At 38.8% G+C, this 21471-nt stretch overlaps 1 protein-coding gene across 1 annotated transcript in view; it reads left to right on the top strand.

Moving 5' to 3' along the window:
- The window catches only part of ssbp2b (single stranded DNA binding protein 2b), a 49302-nt gene that overhangs the window by 10935 nt on the left and 16896 nt on the right, over window positions 1-21471 (top strand). The window contains exons 2-4 of the mRNA XM_058070422.1: window positions 13358-13430; window positions 15872-15933; window positions 16495-16579. Coding sequence (XP_057926405.1) covers window positions 13358-13430; window positions 15872-15933; window positions 16495-16579 — 220 coding nt within the window. The remainder of the gene's footprint in view (window positions 1-13357; window positions 13431-15871; window positions 15934-16494; window positions 16580-21471) is intronic.

Raw genomic sequence — 21471 nt, 5'->3', positions numbered from 1 at the left:
GGTTGTGAGTGAATGAATGAATGAATGATAACCTGACAAAGATGCAGTTTCTGATGTTTGTTTTCACACATTTATCTTGTTAGTCATGTCCCTCTGTACCAGCCGAGTATACTGTGTGAGTATATACTGTATATATGTCATCTTTCACCAATTAGTACCAGTGTGTGTCTTCTGTGCAGCTGTGCCTCTCCCTGCCAGACAACTACTGCTGATTCCTCAGTCATTGGTATGCAAGCAGCATCGTACTGACGATAGCGCAAGGTTAAGCATGCATGACGGCTGGGCTTAGAAACTCCTTAAAACGTACAGTACATGGTACCTTTTTCCTGTCCTCTCTGCATTTTCTCCACTTGTATTCCTACACCCATTCTACATTCCCCATCTTCTTTGTGTACTTGAAGTTCTTCAGCTGTATCGTCCTCACTTGACTGCACAGAGGTGTCTGTCCTCCAATCCCGATTAAATCCTTGATGAGATTGTAAAAAAGCATAGCACATCACGTTGTCAAGGTCTAGTTAATGTTATTTCTAAGGTTTATAGAAAAAGAAAGATGTTTTAGTGGTATATATCTGGACAAGTTGAGATTGCCCTGATTCTTGACTGTTAATCTTTCCATGACATTTTGGCCAATTGCATGTTTCCAAATTTGTGGGGATAGTCCTGTGCAGTGGCGTCTGCACAGTGGTATGTTCCATGTTTATACAGCCCTACAAAACAATATTCTATGTGCCTTGAAAGATCGGTCAAGATTCTCTATAGTCACTCCGCTCACTCCCATGGTCCATGGTCAACATCAAGAATCACTTTGAACCACACAAACCACCCTGATCCAATGCATATTTGACCAGTGTATTAAATTAAATGGTAAGTCCAGCAATCACTACTGGTGCTGGTACCATTGTTCATCTAGTTTTGGTCGTGTCAGATGATGTTGTCTAGCGTTGCGGATTAAAATGGGTCCAAAATTGACTAATTACACAACTATCACAAATCACAACTATGTCCAACATAGAGAACTGAAGTAGGACTAACATATTTTGTTGGTTGTCTGACTGGTTCAGTATTATGGAAGACATTGGTCACATTGCAACCTTTTAGTTCACTTGTTCAACAGTACAGTGTGTATTGTTGGCGAGCTCTTCAATTATGGAAAAGGTTATTTTCTCTGTCTTCTTTTTCATTACGTTCATTTCCACTGTTACATTTGCAGCTAATTAAAACAACTTTATATTACATTTATTGATTGCTTTTTTTTTACTTTCACATCCAATAGGTTTTAATAGCATCCCATTCTTGCCGTTGATTGCTTGAAACTGCATTTATCTGTTTTTTTTCCCAAATTTATTGTGTCTCATCTCATGGTTTTGGTGTTCAAAAGAATGAAGCTTCATTAGGATTCTAAAGAAAGTAATTTTAATCCAAAGATTTAGAGTAGGGGAATCCTCACATTCATCTTCTCCTCCCCCGGGCGTTGTTGGGTTTGCTTCTGATTGTACCATGTTGCATTGTGGGAGATGAACAACATGCAGATGGCTGTGAGATTTCCTGTTAGGGTGAAGTTGAGGCGCAGCCTTCTATTAAGAGAACAGAAATGAAACATCGCTGTGGAATGATGACATTCAACAACTTTAAGTTAATTATAATTATTGGTAATAATATTAAATAATAATTATTTAATAATTATAATTATTATAATAATTATTATTTGTATAAAACATATTAATTGTACAAGCAATTGACCGTTTCTATGCTCCTAACGTAAGTTGAACAATCAAACAGCATTAAATGTACGGTAGACAAGTGGTTAGCACACAGGCCACACAGCCAATTCCCCGTGCTGGCATCTCTTTGTGGAGTTTGCATGTTCTCCCCTGCATGGGTTTGGGTTTTCTCCCACATTCCAAAAACACGCACGTTTGGTCTATAATAATATAATTGGTCTATAGGTAGGTAGGAATGTGAAGGAATGTTTTTGTGCCCCCCCCTCCTCATTTTAAATATTACTGAGAACTTTATAAATCAATTTATATATCTGTACTATACAGACAGAACTCAAAACTGAAACCAGCGGAATGCAACAAAACTGAGCGCTATGAAGCATACAAGCGTATTCAAGAGTCAAATTGCATGCTGCGTACGACATATTCATACATGTTGGCAGGTCTGCCCTAATATTGAAAGTCCTCTCTGCCACTCACATCCCCCTTCACCATACCCACCCAGGGTGGATTGCCACACTATTTGAGAAGCACTTGCCTGACAGAACTACCACTTCTGCTCAGTAATGACACAGCCATCATCTGCAAATACACTACCGGAGTCTTGTCGCTTTCAGTGTGAGAATTCTTTATGTGACTCGTTTGCTCTTTCTCTTCTCATGTTCTTCATTTTCTATACCACCATTGTCCTTTCAGAAAAAAAGTTACAAAAATCCCCCCCCAAAAACAAAAATTCTGCTGTGATCTCCTATAGAGCAGCTACACACAATAACCCCCACAAAAAACATTTTAGATTTTCCAGAATATGCACCTATTCCAGCTGTATTTCCTTTGATTTTTGCTTCCTCTCAAAACGATCTGTTTTAATTCATTCCACCCACGGCTCGCCTTTGGTCACACGCCCAAAGTACTTCCTAACTATGAACCATATAAGGAAGTCTGCCGCTCTGTGACATCACAAAGGGGCAGTTTTACCAGGCCTTTTGAAACCGAGCATTTTGAGCTATCCCAAACTTCTTTCAGGGCCCACTTCCAAATGCGTAAACACAGCAAATTCCGTTTTTATTAGCCAATCTCACAATTCTGTCATTTCTTAAATGCGGATACCTAAAATACCTTTGATGCTTACCTTTTGAATTGTAATAATAATAGCAGGAATAATTGCTCATTGCTAACTCATCTGACTGCATAGCTTTGTTGAATTTAAGATTTTCTGCAATGTTGTATAGACAAACTTGAACAAGGAAATCACTGCTAAAAATCATTTATGTTCTTCCATGTGTGAAATTAAACAAATTTCCCTTGAGAGGTGACTCAATCTAAACAAATCAATGAAATAGAGCTAAAATCAAGAAATGACACATTCACATCTGCTTGTATTGAATTCGGCCCTTTGCTTTTTCTTCCTTTATTGCACCAAAATGTTAAAGCCCATGAATTGTCGTAAATATCAATACATTTAGTGGGCTTTCTCACTCATTGCACTGTCTCACCATTTCTGTCTGCTCCTCCTGCGCTACGATAAGCTGGCATTTCCTGTTATCTCAGCACCACGCATTGTTGTCTGCGCTCTGAGACAGCAGAGTCTCGCCGCTGCTGACAGAACAACAACTGTTTCAGTGAGCCTCATTGTGCAAGGGTGATTGCTTAGAGGTGTCCTTCCTCATTGTGTTGTCTGCTCATGTCTTAATTCCTGCCACACTGATTTTCCGCATCCTGCCAGAACTGCAGAACGGAGCCCACAAACCAATCAGCCGTCTTAGCAGTCACAAAGACTCACTCCTGTTGCATTTGTCTCAATTGAAGATAAATGGGAAGTCTTTACTACAAGTGCTTGTTGAAATTGATCTTGTCATTCAGAGTATTATGTGGGATAATTCTACCTGCTCATTAAAGAGTCAACACAAGTCGTGATTCACGTTCTGCTAGAAAGCGAAGGCACTTTATTATTTATTCGCCTGTCAAAAATGTCAAAATCTAAATGCTTGCTTTCCCAAAATGTTATATTCAGAAAAGAAAAAACAAGGTGTGTAAATTTAACCACAACAACAAACGTGACTTACATTGACAGATGAGAAGACTCACACTGTTTTGTTCATAGTATTACATTTCATCTGCTTTTACAAAGACAGCTTAGTTACAATATTGTTCCTAAAATAAGTAGTTCGTTCACTGTGCAGCGTGGAGATTATAGGAGTAGACAACAACAACAACCGCATTTTAAAGTGAAATAAAGATAAATGGGGCCAGTCAGGATATTGGGAAGACCTGGGTTCGATTCTCCGCTCTGGCATCTCTGTGTGGAGTTTGCATGTTCTCCCCGTGTGTGTGTTGGTTTTCTCCGGGTTCTCCGGTTTCCTTCAGTATTCCAAAAATATGCTAGCTTAATCGGCAACTGCAAATTGTCCATAGGTATGAATTTGAGTGTGAATGGTTGTTTGTCTATATGTGCCCTGTGATTGGCTGGCGACCAGTCCAGGGTGTACCCTGTGTCTCTCGCCCGAAGACAGCTGGGATAGGCTCCAGCATACCTCCATGCTAAGCGGTATAGAAAAATTTCAACACACGCTATTGTTGTAATCACGAACATCTGCATGCTGAATCCAGCTACTCTACATAGAAGTGCTGAAGTGGCGTCTGGACTTTAGTGTATGTATCAAAGTACCAATATCTGGGATTTGAATGCTGGCCGATATAATCGAATACTTGTTTTTGCTGATATGGGACCAATATTAAATATCAATGTCAAATTGGGACACCAATGTTATTATTATGTCACCTTAATCACCTTCAGGGTAATATAACAGTAGTAGTACGATCATGCCATGATGATGGGTGATTACTTGGTTATTCAATTGTTTTGTTGATCAAAATAGCAAATAAAAAAACTACTACTACCCTAAATCCTTGTGTAACCACACATTTTTTGTACATTTTCATTTTACATTGGATGGTCTAAAATGTTAGTGCCAGAGGGGCATTCTGGAATACCAATTTAATGAAAGGTAAACAAAAGGTGATCCAAAGAACACAGAACTCTTCCTTCCCATCAGGATATGAAGTTCATTCTTTGGATTTAAACTCTCACGTGTGACCTTTCCACTTGCGAATTCTTCCCTTTGCAGGAGGGAAAGTCCTTCTTAACTTCTATAAACAGCTTTTACTCTTTATGAGAAACACGCTCACCTCAGGCAGCCTTCATCAGCAACCAGTATGGTATTTGTAGTACAGCTCTCACCAGCATGGACTGGATTGTGCCAAAGTGGATCCAAATCTCTACCAAGAGCCTCATCATTGGCTATGGAAGTGAGAGGGATACAGACTATGACAAACATTTGCTCAGAAAGCTGTGCATAAGACAGTGGAGACAAAACATGGAACACGAGCAGATGAAACAAAGTTTATTTGAGTACAAATGTCTTCCATCCAGACTGTTTCCATGTGGGATTATGACGTGTCCGCTAATCTTCAAAGCTGGAGTGAACTTTTCGCTGCTCCACCCAACACTTAGCTACATCCCAAACCTGCCGCTGACATCTATGCAGGAGAAAACACTTTATAGAAATCTCAGCACAAGCACCGTGCATTTAGCAGAAGCCATTAGAGATATCTCAGGGGGATTTCTTGGAAGTGTAATGGAGGATATAGATTCAACTTATGATCATCAGCAGAAATGTCAATTAGAGATGCATCAGTGCAAAGCCAGTGATATACAGCTACAGTGCACAGCCACTTGGAGATGAATCGAAAGCATCAATTTTATATATATATAGTGTAGCAAGGAAGAGACTGATAAGTGTCATTTCATTTATTTTTACTTTATCATTTTTTGTTGTCTTATTCATATAGGGACAAGATCAGGTATGTTTGTTGATTACCAGTGCTCTTATTAGTCAACCAACTGATATTCTTCACAATTGTGTGGGTTATTATCAGACAGTATCAAATCAAGAAACATATACTGAATCATTCAAAATGCAAGGTGGCAAGTCTATCGTAAGTTAAAGGGCCCGTTTGCAAGTGCTTCAATATTGTGGTTGGTCACACTGCCGAGTGCGTAGATACACTTCCAGTTTCGTAGTCAAGCTGCATCGGGGCCCATGTTCACAAAACCGGTGACAGATTAAAATACATTTCTTTTGCTGGTAGGGAATCAGGAACTCCAACTACTTGTACCTGACAGTGGCGTCTTTAGGAATTTGTAAACAAAAGTGGTGTTCCTTTTCGAGGCATTGCTCGCTTGGGGGAGGGCAGAGAGTTTATATATAAGGACATCCGGCCCTCTGTGATGTCACAAAGGAACTGTCTTACCACGCCTTTTGAAACAGAGCGTTTTGAGCCATTCTTTTAGACCTCATTATCTGAGACTTTGGCATCGTATACATCAAATACAACATTTTTACTACATTTATAGGTCAGGAAAGTGGACAAAGTATAATAGGCCCCCTTTTAAATAAGCTTGAGTCCCACACTAAGGTGATACTTGTGTGTGTAGCATGTTTACAATGTTGTGCCTCTCGGCTTTGCTCCCAGACGGCAGCATCTCCTCTTCAGCCCTGTCCTGACCTCCTCTCACTGCGCTTCCCCGCTCCTTTCATTAATCATTTACTCTCTTGCTCTGTCTCTTCATCTTTCTGTTGTGCTTCTTATATGTATCACTTAGCTACAGTATGTGTCTATTTATGAAAGACCTTTTGTGCATCCCCCTTCTGTTTGTGTTTGTATGACTTTTGTGCAAGTTTGCAAAAGAGACAAGCTACTGTGACTGCACCTAGTCGTCCCTTGCACAGATTCAATTATACTTTAGTCTAATGATAATGCAACAGGGATTAATCAGGTGTAGCCTGATGTTCTCATTAAGAGTTTTGCCTGTGCAACGCTTACATTCCTAGACTATGTCTGTGCATAAATATTCTGAAGATAATCTTCACTGGGTGGAAAAAAAACCCATCCCAAATGTTGTTGTATTTTTTTTTCGTCTGTTGTTTTCTCAAAGCCTTGCATTTACGATGAATTATTCAACATAGTAATGGGTCTATATTTGTTGTTGCTCATCTTGCCTCAGTGCCCCTGTCTCTCTCCTCCTTGTGCCCCGGCGCCCTCACATGTCCGTCGGTCTTCCTGGCGAGCCGCTCCAACCCATAGAGGATGCTCTACTTTAATGAATGAAGTGGAGTCATTTGGAGCAGCTCTTAATGGCACATAAAGCCGTGCTGCGAGGCTTGATTAATCAGGGAAAGTGTTTGGCCCGCACTCACAGGGTTGTCCTCAGTGGGGGCACCAGCTTGATCACCGCTCACTCTTTTGTGTGAGTCCCTCTCTATTTGGGCCAAAGTGGTCAGGAGCACGTGATGCGTAAAGCAGCCAGAGCTCATCCACAGGTGGCGTGCGCTTGATGCAGGGTGCTCAGTGGACTGCTACAATTTGTCTCCTTTGAGGCAGTTGTTAATAAAAGTTGTGTGATGTAGACAAGTATATTAAGTTATTATTGATTTAGCTGGTATGGTTCATTCATTCATGGGTAGCTCTGGCTTTGTGCTTTTTGCACATACAATACTGTATGTTAGGCTCATGGAAGGTTCCTTTATCACTCTATCATGATCCTAATCGGAATAAGCGGTAAAGAAAATGCATGTATGGATGAATGCTCAGCATTTGGCATGGGCCGATTACTGGTCTCAAGGTATACCATATATGAGAAAGTCACAGTTTCAAAACCACTAAACTCAGTCAAGTCAAGTCAAACTTCATTCATATAGCACATTTAAAAACAACTAGTTTTCACCAAGTGTTGCACAAGTCATACAGACTAAAAGACAGTCAATGAATAAATATGCTACAACAACACATAGACAGCGAATTTAGTTCCATCCATCCATGTTCTATGCTACTTATCCTCACTAAGGTCGCGGGGGTATGCTGGAGCCTATCCCAGCTCAGGTGAGAGGCGGGGTACACCCTGAACTGGTCGCCAGCCAATCACAGGTGAATTTAGTTTAAAAAATATAAAATATACAAAAAACAAAATCTGTGTGCCTGTTCAGTTTTTGTTGAATGTCAGTGAAAAAACAAAATGCTTGAATTTTTGTGCATCTCAGACTTTTGAAGAAGTTTTGGCGCAGCTACAGAAAAGGCTCCGTCCCCTCTTTTGGTGAGTCTTGAGCGGGACGGCAGCAGCGGTTTGTCTGTAGACCTTAGGGCCCTACCTGGCGAGTGGCGCTGCCAGAGCCCAGACAGGTACTTCCACTATTAAAAACAATAGCATCATTTAAAAATTGACCCTATGTTTCACTGGGAGTCCTTGAAGTTCCAGAATGAGTTTACCAAATGACTTTAAACCAAATTAGAGGCAAGCTGAAGAAAAGTGGAGGCATTGTGACAAACGCAGAGCCGCCTTAAACTTCCCATTTGCACCATGTACGTGAATGAGGAACCGCTGAGAGGCAGTCGCTGTGTGTGACTGGCCAATCACAGTGCATGAAGAGTGAATACATAATGAGCATTTTCTTTAAACAGGAATACGTATAATGACAAAATGTACATGTTTCATAATCATCACCGGCAAAAATGCATTATCCGTAACAGATACTGGTGTAGAACCAGTATCCGGCTCATCCCTAACCTCGAGGGTCACCAAATATGGAGATGTGATTTAGAACAAGACAGGAGTGGAGGATAAGTGGTTTAATTCATTTATTCTCCACTGAACAACAAGCATCAACACCACTTAACAAATAATCAGTTGCTAACAACAATCACATGACCACGAAACTGACGTTTTTGCAAAGATTCACCCTGCAACGATGACATTTTAACAGTAAGAGGTTGTTGTTGTGACCTTCTTGAACCACTTGATTTATTGTATTTTTGCTTTGCATTTTTTTTACGATTAAAGAAGAATATTCATGGTTTAAAACTAGAAATTCACTCATATAAATACAATACGCATTGTACCGCTAACATCACATTCTACCAAATGTGTTCATTTCTTTTAAACAGCGCAGTTAGGTTAAGTTGATATTGAAGCAGAGAAAAATGTTGTTTTCAAGTAAAGGAGGTCACAGCAGGGTGTGATGTTAAGTGAGCTGCTGCTTAATGTGCAGCTACAAAATTGGAATATGAGCATGCTCAAATCCCACGAGTATTCATCTCATCTTGCTCGACGATGCCTTCACCTCTGCACGCTTGATGTGGCCTTTTTTCTGTCTCTGTAAGTCCTTTTTCTTTCTCCCGTGTGTGTCACATAGTCACCTGCAAGTTATTCGTGACAGTTCATAGTAGGGCACTTAAACCACATATGCTATTATGTTGGACTGACTCAAGCTCAGTTGTGACTCCAGAAAAGTGTCACATATTATGATTTATATATATATATATATATATATATATATATATATATATATATATATATATATATATATATATATATATATATATATATATATATATATATATATATTTATTTATTTATTTATTTATTTATTTATTTATTTCAATACATATTTATTATTTAGTTGATAAGTCTCAGATCCCACAATTAGTATTGAAGTCCTTTTAGTATAGTGTTGTGTCAGTTGCAAACTAATCAGCTGTTAGGACGGCTCGCGTCGTTGGGAGCCAATTGTTTTTTTTCCATATATTTTTTCTGTTAAAGGCAAATGTCATAGGTCAAGATGTGTGGCAGCAGTTCCACACTGAGCAGTGGAGGGACGGGGTTCAACAGACACAGAATCAGTTTTTCCAATGTGGCGACATTTCCGAAACCCTCTCGCCGACATATTTTCTCAAAGGTTTTCCAGTGTGCACCCTGGACTGGTCGCTAGTCAATCACAGAACACATAAAGACAATCATTCATACGCACATTCACACCTATCGACACTTCAGAGGCTCCAGTTAACCTAACATGGATGTTTTTGGAAGGTGAGTGGTAACCCACGCAAGTACTACGAGAACGTGCCAACTCCACATTGATCAGTCCCATTGCGTTGTGCTTTGTCAGAATTGCCAGTAGTTAATTAATCAAATACTAATACCATTCTGAGCTAATCTCGGGATTTGCATAACCTTACAATGCAAAAAGAAGCAGTTCATGAATTATCTCATCTCAGCATTTCAAAAAATATTGCCAAATGATACCATCAACGGTTTCCACAAAGTGCCTTTATTCAAACAAAGGTGGTCTCTGACTCGCTGACTGTCTGCTTCTTTACACAGCAGCAGCCAGGATGAGGGTTGGATCCAAACATAAATTTGATTAGATTTGAGTCAGAGAGCACACAAACACTTCAATATGATGGAGAAAAAGATCAGACGTGCGATCTTCAGGTTCACTTACCTCCTCCACTTGTACCCAGTCACCTCAGAAGGAAAAGGAAAAGTAATTCCGACACATATTTCCATATTATAAAGATATACAAAGTACAATTTAATTATATACTGTAAAATATAATGAAATAATAATGAATACTACATTATATATAATGTATTGAGACCAGTCCAAGCTGTACCCTGCCTTTTGCCCGAAGACAGCTGGGATAGGCTCCAGCATGCTCGCAACCCTTGTGAGGACAAGCGGTATAAAAAATAGATGGATGGAAATAATGTATTGTTTTATTATGCAGTTAAAGTTTTTTTTAATTTAAGTTAATATACAGTATCTTATTTACGGCAATGCTGTGGAGTAGTGGATTAGTCATCTAAGTAATCTATGTATGAATGGTTGTTTGTATGTACAGTATCTGCCCTACGTTTGACTGGGGACCAGTGCAGGGTGAGCCCTACCTCTTGCCTGAAGTCATCTGTGATAGGCAGATGTATGTAATGTATAAAAAATGGATGAATTGATTTAATTTTATTACTATAATTAAAAATTCTACTATTACGAAATCTAGATTTGTGTGTAACAACAAAAACTCTAATGTGAATGGGCCAAGAGCATGGAAACGGATCCAATGAAAAATGTTCCTGTTGCCTCAAGCTGAACTGCTTACCCACTAATGAAAATATTATTCAAACTGACAGTTTATTTCATCCAAGACCCCTAATGCTCTCACTTTATTGTGTCAAATATGGCGGATTCTTAACCTTGAACAGTCTCCTCGTCTTCTAATCCTTAAAGCTTATCTCTGCTCAGTATTTTCACTGTCAGTCCACTTCCACATAGCTGAGTGCTTTTTATCAAGTGAACAAGTGGGAAATGAACAATGAGCAAGGTGCGTTAGAGATTTTAGTGTTTCTTAAGCCTTTTTATGTGTCTTTTAAGGAAATGAGCAGTTAACATTAGTCAATATGAAATGCTAACAAAGTACCATTATGTCTACCTCTGCTTTCTGCCTTCTTTTGCTGTGTATTAAATATTTTTTTAAAAGAGGAGGAGGTTGATGCATGTTTGTTTTCCTCATCTTTTTTTCCAACCAAACATGCTGGTTGTCAAGAGGTTTCACTCTGTGCACCTGTCTCAACACCAGGGCGTGTTGGTTCTATAGCGTAATGGATAGAGTGAGTGAACTAATGAGTCATAGTAATATTATCTACAAGCTTGTTGTGTAGAAAATACCATCTGATGTCCATTTTGGCTGGTTTTTGCATTGTTATTTAGAATAGTTATTATATTCTAATGTGTTATTTTTCATATTTTTTTGTCAATATCCACATAATGAAAGTGACACTAATTCGTCAGTCGTTATTATTATAATTATTATTATAGCTTTCATTCTTAACTGTGCATGTATGCAGCATCATTTTATTGAATTACTCTATCAAGGCAGATGCATGACAAAAAGTTTGACAAGTCAGAAGAAGAAAACACTGACTTGGGCAGAAAACTAAGTGATATAAAGTATTTGTTCCTCAAAATGTTCAGAGTGGGGGGGAAAAACGTAGTTAGATACATGTTTTATTCATGTTGAGTTGTCAAGGTGTTGAGAGTTTTGTCGAGCTTTTCATTGTTTCGTTAACCTTGTCCCTGTGTAAGGTTCCGTCTGTATCTCTTTAGTGAGACATCGTAACTACCAGGCCACATGAGGGATGACGGGGTAGAAAGGATGGCGTGGTGCAATACAACTCCTCTCATCATTAAACAAACATGGTCAGTGAGAGGTGCAGGGTGCAATGGAAGTTGGCTCACTGACAGCAGGAAACAGGGAAGAAAGTGACAAAGGAGATGGATGGGAGTGTAGGAGTGGGATGGAGGAGAAGACGTACCTGTGAGTACAGCAGAATGGTGCACCGTCCATCATTTTCAAGACATGCAGAAAGTCTGGAGAGTTTATTTTTACCTTGTTCCATAGAAGTCTGTGGTGTCTTTTAAAAGGGCTCTGACTTCGCATTTAAACTATTCTGGACTTTTACTTGGAACGGGACTTAAACTGACATACAGTCAGTCTCCATGTTTTCACATCCACTTTGACGCAACCATTCATCAGCGATCGTAACTGACCTGTCTGCGTGGGATGCTATGGTAAATAATCTAGCCATCCGTACATACGCTGGTGGCACTGAACATAAAGTACATGAGCTCTCTTCCTATGCAATGACAACTAGAAATAGGACTGGTGATGTTGGTTTGTAGATGAACAAACTGAGATGCAAGAGCGCCCCCACATCCACTTTCACTTGTGGTTTTGCACCATATTGGAAGAATAAACTACTTTTTTTGCTGTTCAGGCATTAGAAAATCAATCTAGATTCAAGCTGTATATGTATATCAAAAATGTCAGATTTGGGGTGGGGCTTCGTGCTTAGGCTGCTGCCCTGTCAACCCGATGTCGCATAAACGAAGGACGATGGATGGATGGCATAAATTATGCAGTTTCATGGTTGAATACAGCCTATTACTAGTAACAGCAATGTAAATTTCAAGCATAAAAATGGCTAAATGAACTAAAATACAATAGTCACTCAGAAAACACAATCAGACGTGATACTATGTAGTACTCCACACGAGTCAATCAATGTTATACAGTAACATTACTGTAATGTTGAGTGAGACACAGAAGCACCAGACTTGATTGCCAGAATTTATTTATTTATTAAACAGATAATAAAATACTGTACATATAAAAACACAGGCTACTGTTGCAGCTGTAACACATGCCAACCTAAAACTCAGCTCTGAACTCTTGATGTCACTTCCTGTCTGTCCCACCACTCAGTTCCCCTCAGAAACACATTCATAGCAACACACAAAGTCTTACAATCATGTAAACTATCCTGAATTCTGTCCTATGCATTGTGGGCTTTGATTCTAAGTCAAAAGACAGCTATCAGAATTAACTGTGCAGTACCCAGTAAAAAAAGTAGTAGAGTAAAAAACTCCATTGCCCTTCACCGTTGCATCCTGGCGCAGCCAGATATGATGTAATTATATTGCATTAGTAGTCAAAGTGTGTCACTGATAATGTAGTGGTTGTAAATGGCTGTCTCTATACTGAATGTTTCCTGTGATTGACTGGCGACCAGTCCAGAGTGTACGTTGCCTTTTGCATGAAGTCAGCTGGGATATGCTCCAGCTGAAATATAAGTGATAGAAAAGTGTAGTTGGAGCTTGAACTGACACTATCAATGAGCTCGAAATATGTACTTTATAATTCTCTTAAACAAGTTGACTTATAAATCCATTCTTGTCGTTTATGTGCAGGTTAGCTCTGTATGTATACGAGTACCTGCTGCATGTAGGAGCCCAGAAGTCAGCACAGACCTTCCTCTCAGAGGTAAGTCACCAGCATGCTGTGCATGTTAATGTGGTGCATGTTGAGTACACTCTGACAAATAGTCTGACCCTCCTGCAGTGTGTCCAGTAAATGTAACAGCTGATTGAATTAGTCAGGACGAATAGTGCTGAGCCAACATGTTGGTTGCAGCAGATAAGCTTTTTTAATGCAGGTTCTGGATTTAAAAGAAATTACACCAAAGAACATTAAGCATGACGTCTTACAGCTGATGTCTTTTCAATGATATCACTGACTGTGATTGCCTCAAAAACTCATTCTTGTCCTTTTTGGATGCCTTCCTTCTTCTCTTGCTTGTGTCCTTATCTCTACCTCCATTACTCTCTCCCTTGAATGCAAGTGTGTCCTTGCTGTAATTCAAATGAGTTTAGAAGGTGATGAGGTGAAAAGTAGGCCAGTAGATTGTGGTGGCTCAACCAAAATGACGATAAATTACAATTTTAGACATTTGTGGTAACTAAGAGGAGAACAAAGAACAAGGGGATGGAAAAGGTTACATCATCACCTGGCACCAATTCTCATTACTCTGACTGTGTGTGTGTGTGTGTGTGTGTGTGTGTGTGTGTGTGTGTGCATGCACATGCGCAAACTCACATCTTTTTTCCCTCCTCCACCTTATGTGCACTCTCTTCCACAGATGTGGAAGATGAAAAGGATAGGCGGTGTCGGATTGAATGTGAGAATGCATTAGCTAAGAGAGCAACAAGTATAAACACAGCCTTGTACACAACCGGCACACATTCTCAGCGCCAATGTTGCTTTAGCTGAGCTAGTAGGGTGGAGTAAAACATAACTTTAAAGGCATGTTATCTACTTTTTTTATCATCCACAACTGTTTGAAGTGTATCTGCCGCCTCAGGAATCTCATCAACCCAAAATACCAACACAAAAATAATGTTGCAGCAAAATATGCACCAAACAAAGGGAAACATATAGTAGAACCTCAGTTAGTGTCTGCCCCGGTTAGTGTGTTTTTCAGGTAATGTACAAAAAAATTATTTAGGTACACCAAACGGTCTGTTAAATTTACTCCACCACCGGCTCCACCACCACTGTGATTGGTCACAATCCCGACGACTTCCTGGCAGCTGTCAAGCTCATTTTGTCCGATTACGTACACAGAGTAAACACAGTACACTGATAAATTTGCTACTTACAGTTGCTCTTCTGGTTCTTAAAACGAAAAAAGTAACATTGGAAATGTGTTGGATAGTCCAGCTTCACCCATGTTCACAAAACACTTCCATATTCTTCTCCGACCACTTCAGGCAACTTAGCTTTCCCTCACCAAACATTTCCTGGAAGTCATTGCCATTGCTATATTAATATGTTATTGTAATATATTATTGTATTTCATGTTTTGTTTATATTTTACAATTTAGGGGCAAATTCAACCTCATAGTGTGAAGGATGTTTTTTTTCATTTTGAGTAACTGTGATGTCTTCGTCATGGTGCATGCCAGATTAACGTCTTTGCTGGAGCTGTTGAAGCATGCAAGAAGAGAGGTATTTCCTTCCTGACCTCCAATGAGCTTCAAAGCAAAGCATTCCTTCAAAAGTCACAGTCTGACCTGCAGCCGAGGTCAGGACAGTCTGATTGAAAGAGCAATGCTCTTCTGTTTCCTGTTATCGTTTGTACTTCTTTTAAAACAGATGACTCCGTCTGGCTTTATCAAATGTTAAATTTAGACATGACAAAGACAACCGGTTAGTTCTTCGGAAATAGAACAGTGGTGTGATTGTGTGGCATGTGTGTTCATGTCTTTTAAATGCATTGTGAGAACATAAATCAAACTCAAGTACACGGCGTGACATCACTGCTGTGTTAGTCACTGACCTTCACTGAGTCACTGCATATAACCCAAGTGATTTGTGTGCCTGATCTTGTTCTTTCTATACCTTTCTGACGAGTCCACTGTTCAAGCAAACTTGAATAAATGAGTATTTTTGATGGATACTGATTGGTCGGGAAGGATTATGTGGATTATGTGCCATTTTTGCTCAATATATGCGATGCCCTGAGCAAAACGGGACAGTTGGTAACCCTAGTATATAGTGAGTAGTTAATCTGGCTAGGTCTGGCAACATCTTTGTTAAATGTTATTTGTCTGACATGCTGATACCCCCAATGGACTGTTAAAGACACATAAAGTTGCGTGGGAATAATTTTTAGTAAGAAATACTGCAGTGGGACAAAAACAGGGTAGGAAGAGTGCTTGTGCAGCCTGTGCTCCTCAGGCTGGTACATGTCCATGACCTCAGTTGAAATATATCTTCAGGTTATTGTGAATGGATAATGATCTTGGACAAACACTGACCATATCACAATGACATAATAATGTAATGTGTCTAAGAATTCTATTGCATCACAACCCCTTCTTTTCAGTATTTACTCAAGCAACATTTTATCTCTTCTTGTTCAGATCCGATGGGAGAAGAACATCACATTAGGAGAACCTCCGGGGTTCCTCCATTCTTGGTGGTGGTAAGTTTAAATGTCATAGAGCAAAAACCATACCTTGTCTTAACCTTGACTTTTTTAATCTCAACTAGAAAATTTGAATGGACCTACTACCTGATACAATACACATTAATGGAGAAACAAAACATTTCACAAAATACTGAAAGCGTATGGGAACAAAATAAGTTCTAAGCCTGTTGCTGCATGACCACCCATATGCCTGACCGTAGGTTGCTGATCATGTGACCAACCTTAAACATTTGTTGTCCCCATACACATATTCTTAAGGGATGTTTCCTAATCAAATGAACCCTTTTGACTTTGGTTGTATAGTGTCACCATGGTTACACAGAAATATCGCTTATCCAGTGATATCACGTATGAGGGTTTTTGCATGTTTTGTCCTGCATTAGTTGGAGGAGAATATGATATAAGATAATAAATAATAAGTATAAGGCCTATAATATATGTTTTCCAAAGCTCCTTCTTCTACAAGGTAGTGGACCGACTCCATGACCATGACATAAAAATGCTATTATTTCTTTCTGATGGGTGTCTTTATTCAAAGAGATCTTTGTGCTGCAGTGTTTTCTGGGACCTGTACTGTGCTGCCCCAGAGAGAAGAGACACATGTGAGCACTCCAGTGAGGCCAAGGCCTTCCATGACTACGTGAGTCAGCTACATGTTATTCATTTCTCCCACAAATGATGCTGCATTATCTGAAAACGGTTTATATTGCGACTCAAACTCCTTGACTTTTAATTGATTATATGTCTGGCTCCCGGCAGTTGTTTTGAATCATTCAGTGACCACATCCATGTTCCTATGGATACTCAACCTTCAGCAACATAGTATGTTATATTAATACTAGGTGGTCCTTTGTGACACTGAAGCCTTGATGATTCATATCTCAGAACTCGCTTCCAATTTTAGTTTTCTAGCATAAAGTAATGTCTTTCAATGTGAGAGGACAATAGTACTATGAGGTATATGTACACGTGTACTGTATTTGTGTAGAGGTACACAATGTTGCCCTCAATGCATTCAGCATGGGTTGCGATCCCAAATTGTGTCCCATCATTCACAACCCCTAACAAATTGAAAGGTTGCATCCCTGAGTTGATTTGAGAGAAAATTGTGGATGGGTAAATGAATTGAACTGAGAGCAATTTACAGAATAACTGAGACAAACAAAGCAATATATGTCACGTAATCATTCTGTAATTGTTTTTGTGTCGTAAAAATATTTTTTCAAACAACGTTTTCTTGCAAAATACTCTCTTTTTTTATTTAGGGTTGTCTTATATTTGGTTCAGTATTGTATTTTTCTAAATTTATGCTTTTCCATGGCTGGAATATGCTGGAATAGTTTGAAAATGTATCTAGAAAATGCTTGAAAAGTGTTTACCCCCGATTTTTACCCACATGATCAGTCAGTTATGTGGTCACCTCGTCCCGACTGTATTACTTGTTCACGAAGACATGATTGGATTGCGAATGAGTGTACTATAAAGAAGACATACTGTACATTGGCTTTTGCTTGTGGAGGAGAACGTGATGAATGAGCGTTGATGGTCTTCTCACCCCTGTTTGCTCTGTGGGTCCTTTGGTCTGACTCATCAGATTTGTCTGGATTATATTTTATTGAGATGTATTGTTAGAAGTGCAGAGGTCAGGACTTTCTGCCTACACCAGCAGGAGCACCCTGTCCTCCACATCTTCTTCTATGCAGTTCTATCCCTCTTTTTTGTATGTTTGCCGTCCTGTAGAGCAGCCGCAAGATCTCAACTGGTGCAATTATGTGTGTGTGTGTGCGTGTGCAGGAGTGTGTGTGTGTGGGCAGGTGATGCCATTGATGATCAGGGTGATGAATAGTCACTCCAAGGACGAGGCAGCTATGCGATGATGTCATCCTATGGCAGTGGGGAAGGCAGCTTGAGGGCAGGGTGACCTCAGTCCTGAGGGATACATGTAGGAAAGATGGACTGGTGAAAAGATGGATAAAACAGATATGAAATATAAACGTAAATACATGTATCCTTTTTATAAACCTTCACAATGAAACGAAACAAAAATCATCACTGATGACAAGCAAATCGGGCTTGGCTTTATTGTGTGGAACTTTCAAAACCAAACTTTAAACTTTGAAAATAATTGAAGTTTGTATGTCATTCATGCCCATGATGAGTATAGAGTGTACAGAATGTATACTATTGACCACAGCCATCTAAACAACAGCAGTTTTTTCTTCTCATGTGATCAGCATCACCTTAAGAATCCATCTAACAACAAATTATTTTTACATTTCCTGCAGGGATATAATCAGATAAGTATAATTATACCAATTGTAATTAGACGGGGGTCACTTTCAATCAACCACATCAATCCTGCACTGTCTCTGAGATTCAATCAGAAGTACTACCGAGATATCTGTCGCTCAATTAAAACTAAATGAGAGGACAATCGTGGTAAATGTTTTTTTTTTTATTGAAAAAAGGGTACTGTGCCTTAATTTTGTTCACTTTGAAATGGATGGAGATTTTAATCAGACATTCTGAATGTAATTACTTGCATGTAGCTAATTAACGCTGCTGTTTTTTACGCTTATCCATGTCATCTTTTTGTTCTTGGTAGAAAATTAGTGTCTGTTTTCAAGCAAGGGTAATGCCACTACAACGGGTGATGGTCTTTTAAGAAACGGTGGTAAAGTTTCTCATTCCAGGGAAAGACAGACTGAGGAACTGTGTGATGTGATATGCACTGATATTGATTCCTATCATTAGGCTTCTCAGGCATCAGATGTGCGGTTTTCAATCCTGTTAAGTGCTTTGTAAATTGTGTTCTCAATAGTAAATGAATGGATTCCATTTGCAAGAGGCCACAATGTCATGAAAGCAAGTTATTTTTAAATGATTATGCTTTGTCCAGGCATGGCCTGATTGAAGAGGGCAGGCTTCAATGAGGCTGTTGTAGAAATCATTTTTAGCCTAATGACTACTCTGCGAGGTATTTCAATTCAAACTGTATTGGCATTCTGCATTTTAGGTAATGTAAGAAAACTTCAAAGATGTATAGGAATTCAACGATTATACATATAAGATTGCATATGGTATGTTGAGTACTACTGTATACACACAGTCAATTTCCGCTGGTTAATTTTGCTTCAGAGTAGACATAGGCAGTTTAAGATCACAAAGAAAACTGGTCGTACAGCAGGTTCTGCTGGAATGGAAAAATGAGTGCAATACCCGACTCCTGAACTGAGGACATTATCAGCGTCTGACACTTGTACTGGCTGTGCTGTGCAACCCCTGATAAGAATATGCTTATTAACAGAAGCAAACTGTTGGGTGGGGGAAAACGTGTCCTCAGGGCAAAATGATGCTTAATAAGTGAATGGTATGTCTTTGAGTGTGCAAAGAAATAAAACTTTGCAAATGGTCTGATGTAGTTCTCACAGTGATCTTTCAGATTTGTGACTTGTGCATAGGGATATAATGATTCGATTCACAATTTGCGGTTGGCAATATGACTCAAGGACCATATTGGTTCATTTAGAACGATACGATAAGTAACTATTCAGTAAGTCATAGCCCAGTATAACTGTGAAATAAATACCTGGGTATTAGATAGTACAGGTGAAGTTTCCTACATTCCTATTGTTTTTTGTAAGGGAATCAAGTATGAATTATTAATAATGCTCACATATTCACTTAAGAATACATTATCAATGAGGACAGAAAAATAGTAAAGAATGCAATCCAAAATCAAATAATGCAGTCCAAACCTGCACACTGAATCCAAAAGTGAGGGACATCATGCAAATTCTTCAGCAAGTCAATGTGGTATGGAATCTTCAATTCGGTGTTGAAACTTATGGAAGTAGGGTCTTTTTTGGCACATAATCCTCTTGATCAAATTAGGCATTTGAAAGAAGAGGCGCAGCAACTCGCGAGAATACACTGATAGAAGTTTTACAGTGCACATATATTAGGAATGTTCCAAAATGTTGACATATGTAAAATCAAGTAGGTTATTAATTCTGTCTGATACAACATGACAGTGACTTGAACTTTAATTTGATACATCATTCACTTCTCTACCCCAAGTATTAAAGAAGTTAAAGCAAATTTCATACCGGCAAATAGAGCCTTTGGTTCCTATTGTTTTAACATTGAGTCAAGACAAAAGCTGTGACATTGACAAGTACAACCACACTACAAAATATGTCAAAAAGTCAAAGTCAACTTTATTGTCAAATATACTATACATGCTCGACATACAGCATACATAAAATTTCAGCAACAAGTAATAAATAAGTACAACAACTAAACTAAATAAAGTAATAAAATAATAACTAAATAAAGACTACTTCAATATTACAATTAACAATGTAAACAGTATAAACAGACATGAGGTATGTAGTGCAACATGAGGAATCATGTATATCATAAAATAACATATACTATCATAACCGAGGCTGTGACATTTGTTTTAAAAGTCAACAGAGTATCCATTTACATTTTTTCAATAATAATCAAAAAGTGCTCACACTAATTGCATGCATACTGTCATTCCAGGGCAAAATTTACATATTTTGTACCATCGTAATTGAATAACATTTCACCTGCAGATAGATATTAAAGCGAATTGATATCCTACATAACTATTATCTTGTCCTGAGGCGGTGATCCATGAGTTTGACTTAAAGGCTTAAAGTTGGACTTAACTTTTCTGTATATGAATGAAGATACATCCAATATCATATGAAAATAGTGAAAAGCCTGCCTACTCTTATTATACAGTATCACTGTGGGAAATGGAAAACACATGACAATTCCAAACAAACAACAAAGTAATGAAAGCAAGTCACTTTGATACTCTTGGAAATGTATTTACTGTCAAGGCGGGACGTGGGAAGGAGGACCCCATGACATTTACACTGATTGACTGAACTGCACAAGACCCAGTAGAAGAGAATGTTGGTGCAAATTTCAATAAAAATGTGGATATAGGAATTGTATTTATTTATTTATTGAATGTATTTATTCTTTTCTGTGTTTGAGTTCTAGTGGATATCCACACAAGTGGTAGAACCTCACCCGTGTGGTCAAAACTTCACCCCATCACTCTATGAACTGGAACTGTGCTAACATATATACGGTAGATGGACTACACAAATACATGATGGAAGCATTCCCCCATAATAGGAAATAGTGCAATCATTATCTTTGCACCACACTTTATGACTTTGGTGCATTTAAATGGGGTTGTTATATATGTTGACTTTTGTTTTGAATTTCAGATTGATTGTACCAGGAGTTAACTGAGTGCAGAGTGCACACTGCCGATTGCAGAAACTGTTGATCACCATGATGTGGTCGTAAAAACCATTGCATGTGTAGCTTATTCACTTAAACCCTTTATTCTGTTCAGGAAAAGGCCATAGAATACATGAATTGTGGAAACTGTTTTTTTTTTCACTTTTTCTGTCCTCTTCATGGTATCTATTTTGTAAGCCTATAACACACTTTTACTTGTGTGTGTGTGTGTGTGTGAGC

This window comes from Doryrhamphus excisus, chromosome 4 (assembly GCF_030265055.1).
Source record: "Doryrhamphus excisus isolate RoL2022-K1 chromosome 4, RoL_Dexc_1.0, whole genome shotgun sequence".
NCBI lineage: Eukaryota > Metazoa > Chordata > Actinopteri > Syngnathiformes > Syngnathidae > Doryrhamphus > Doryrhamphus excisus.
This window is presented reverse-complemented; position numbering and strand designations above follow the sequence as displayed.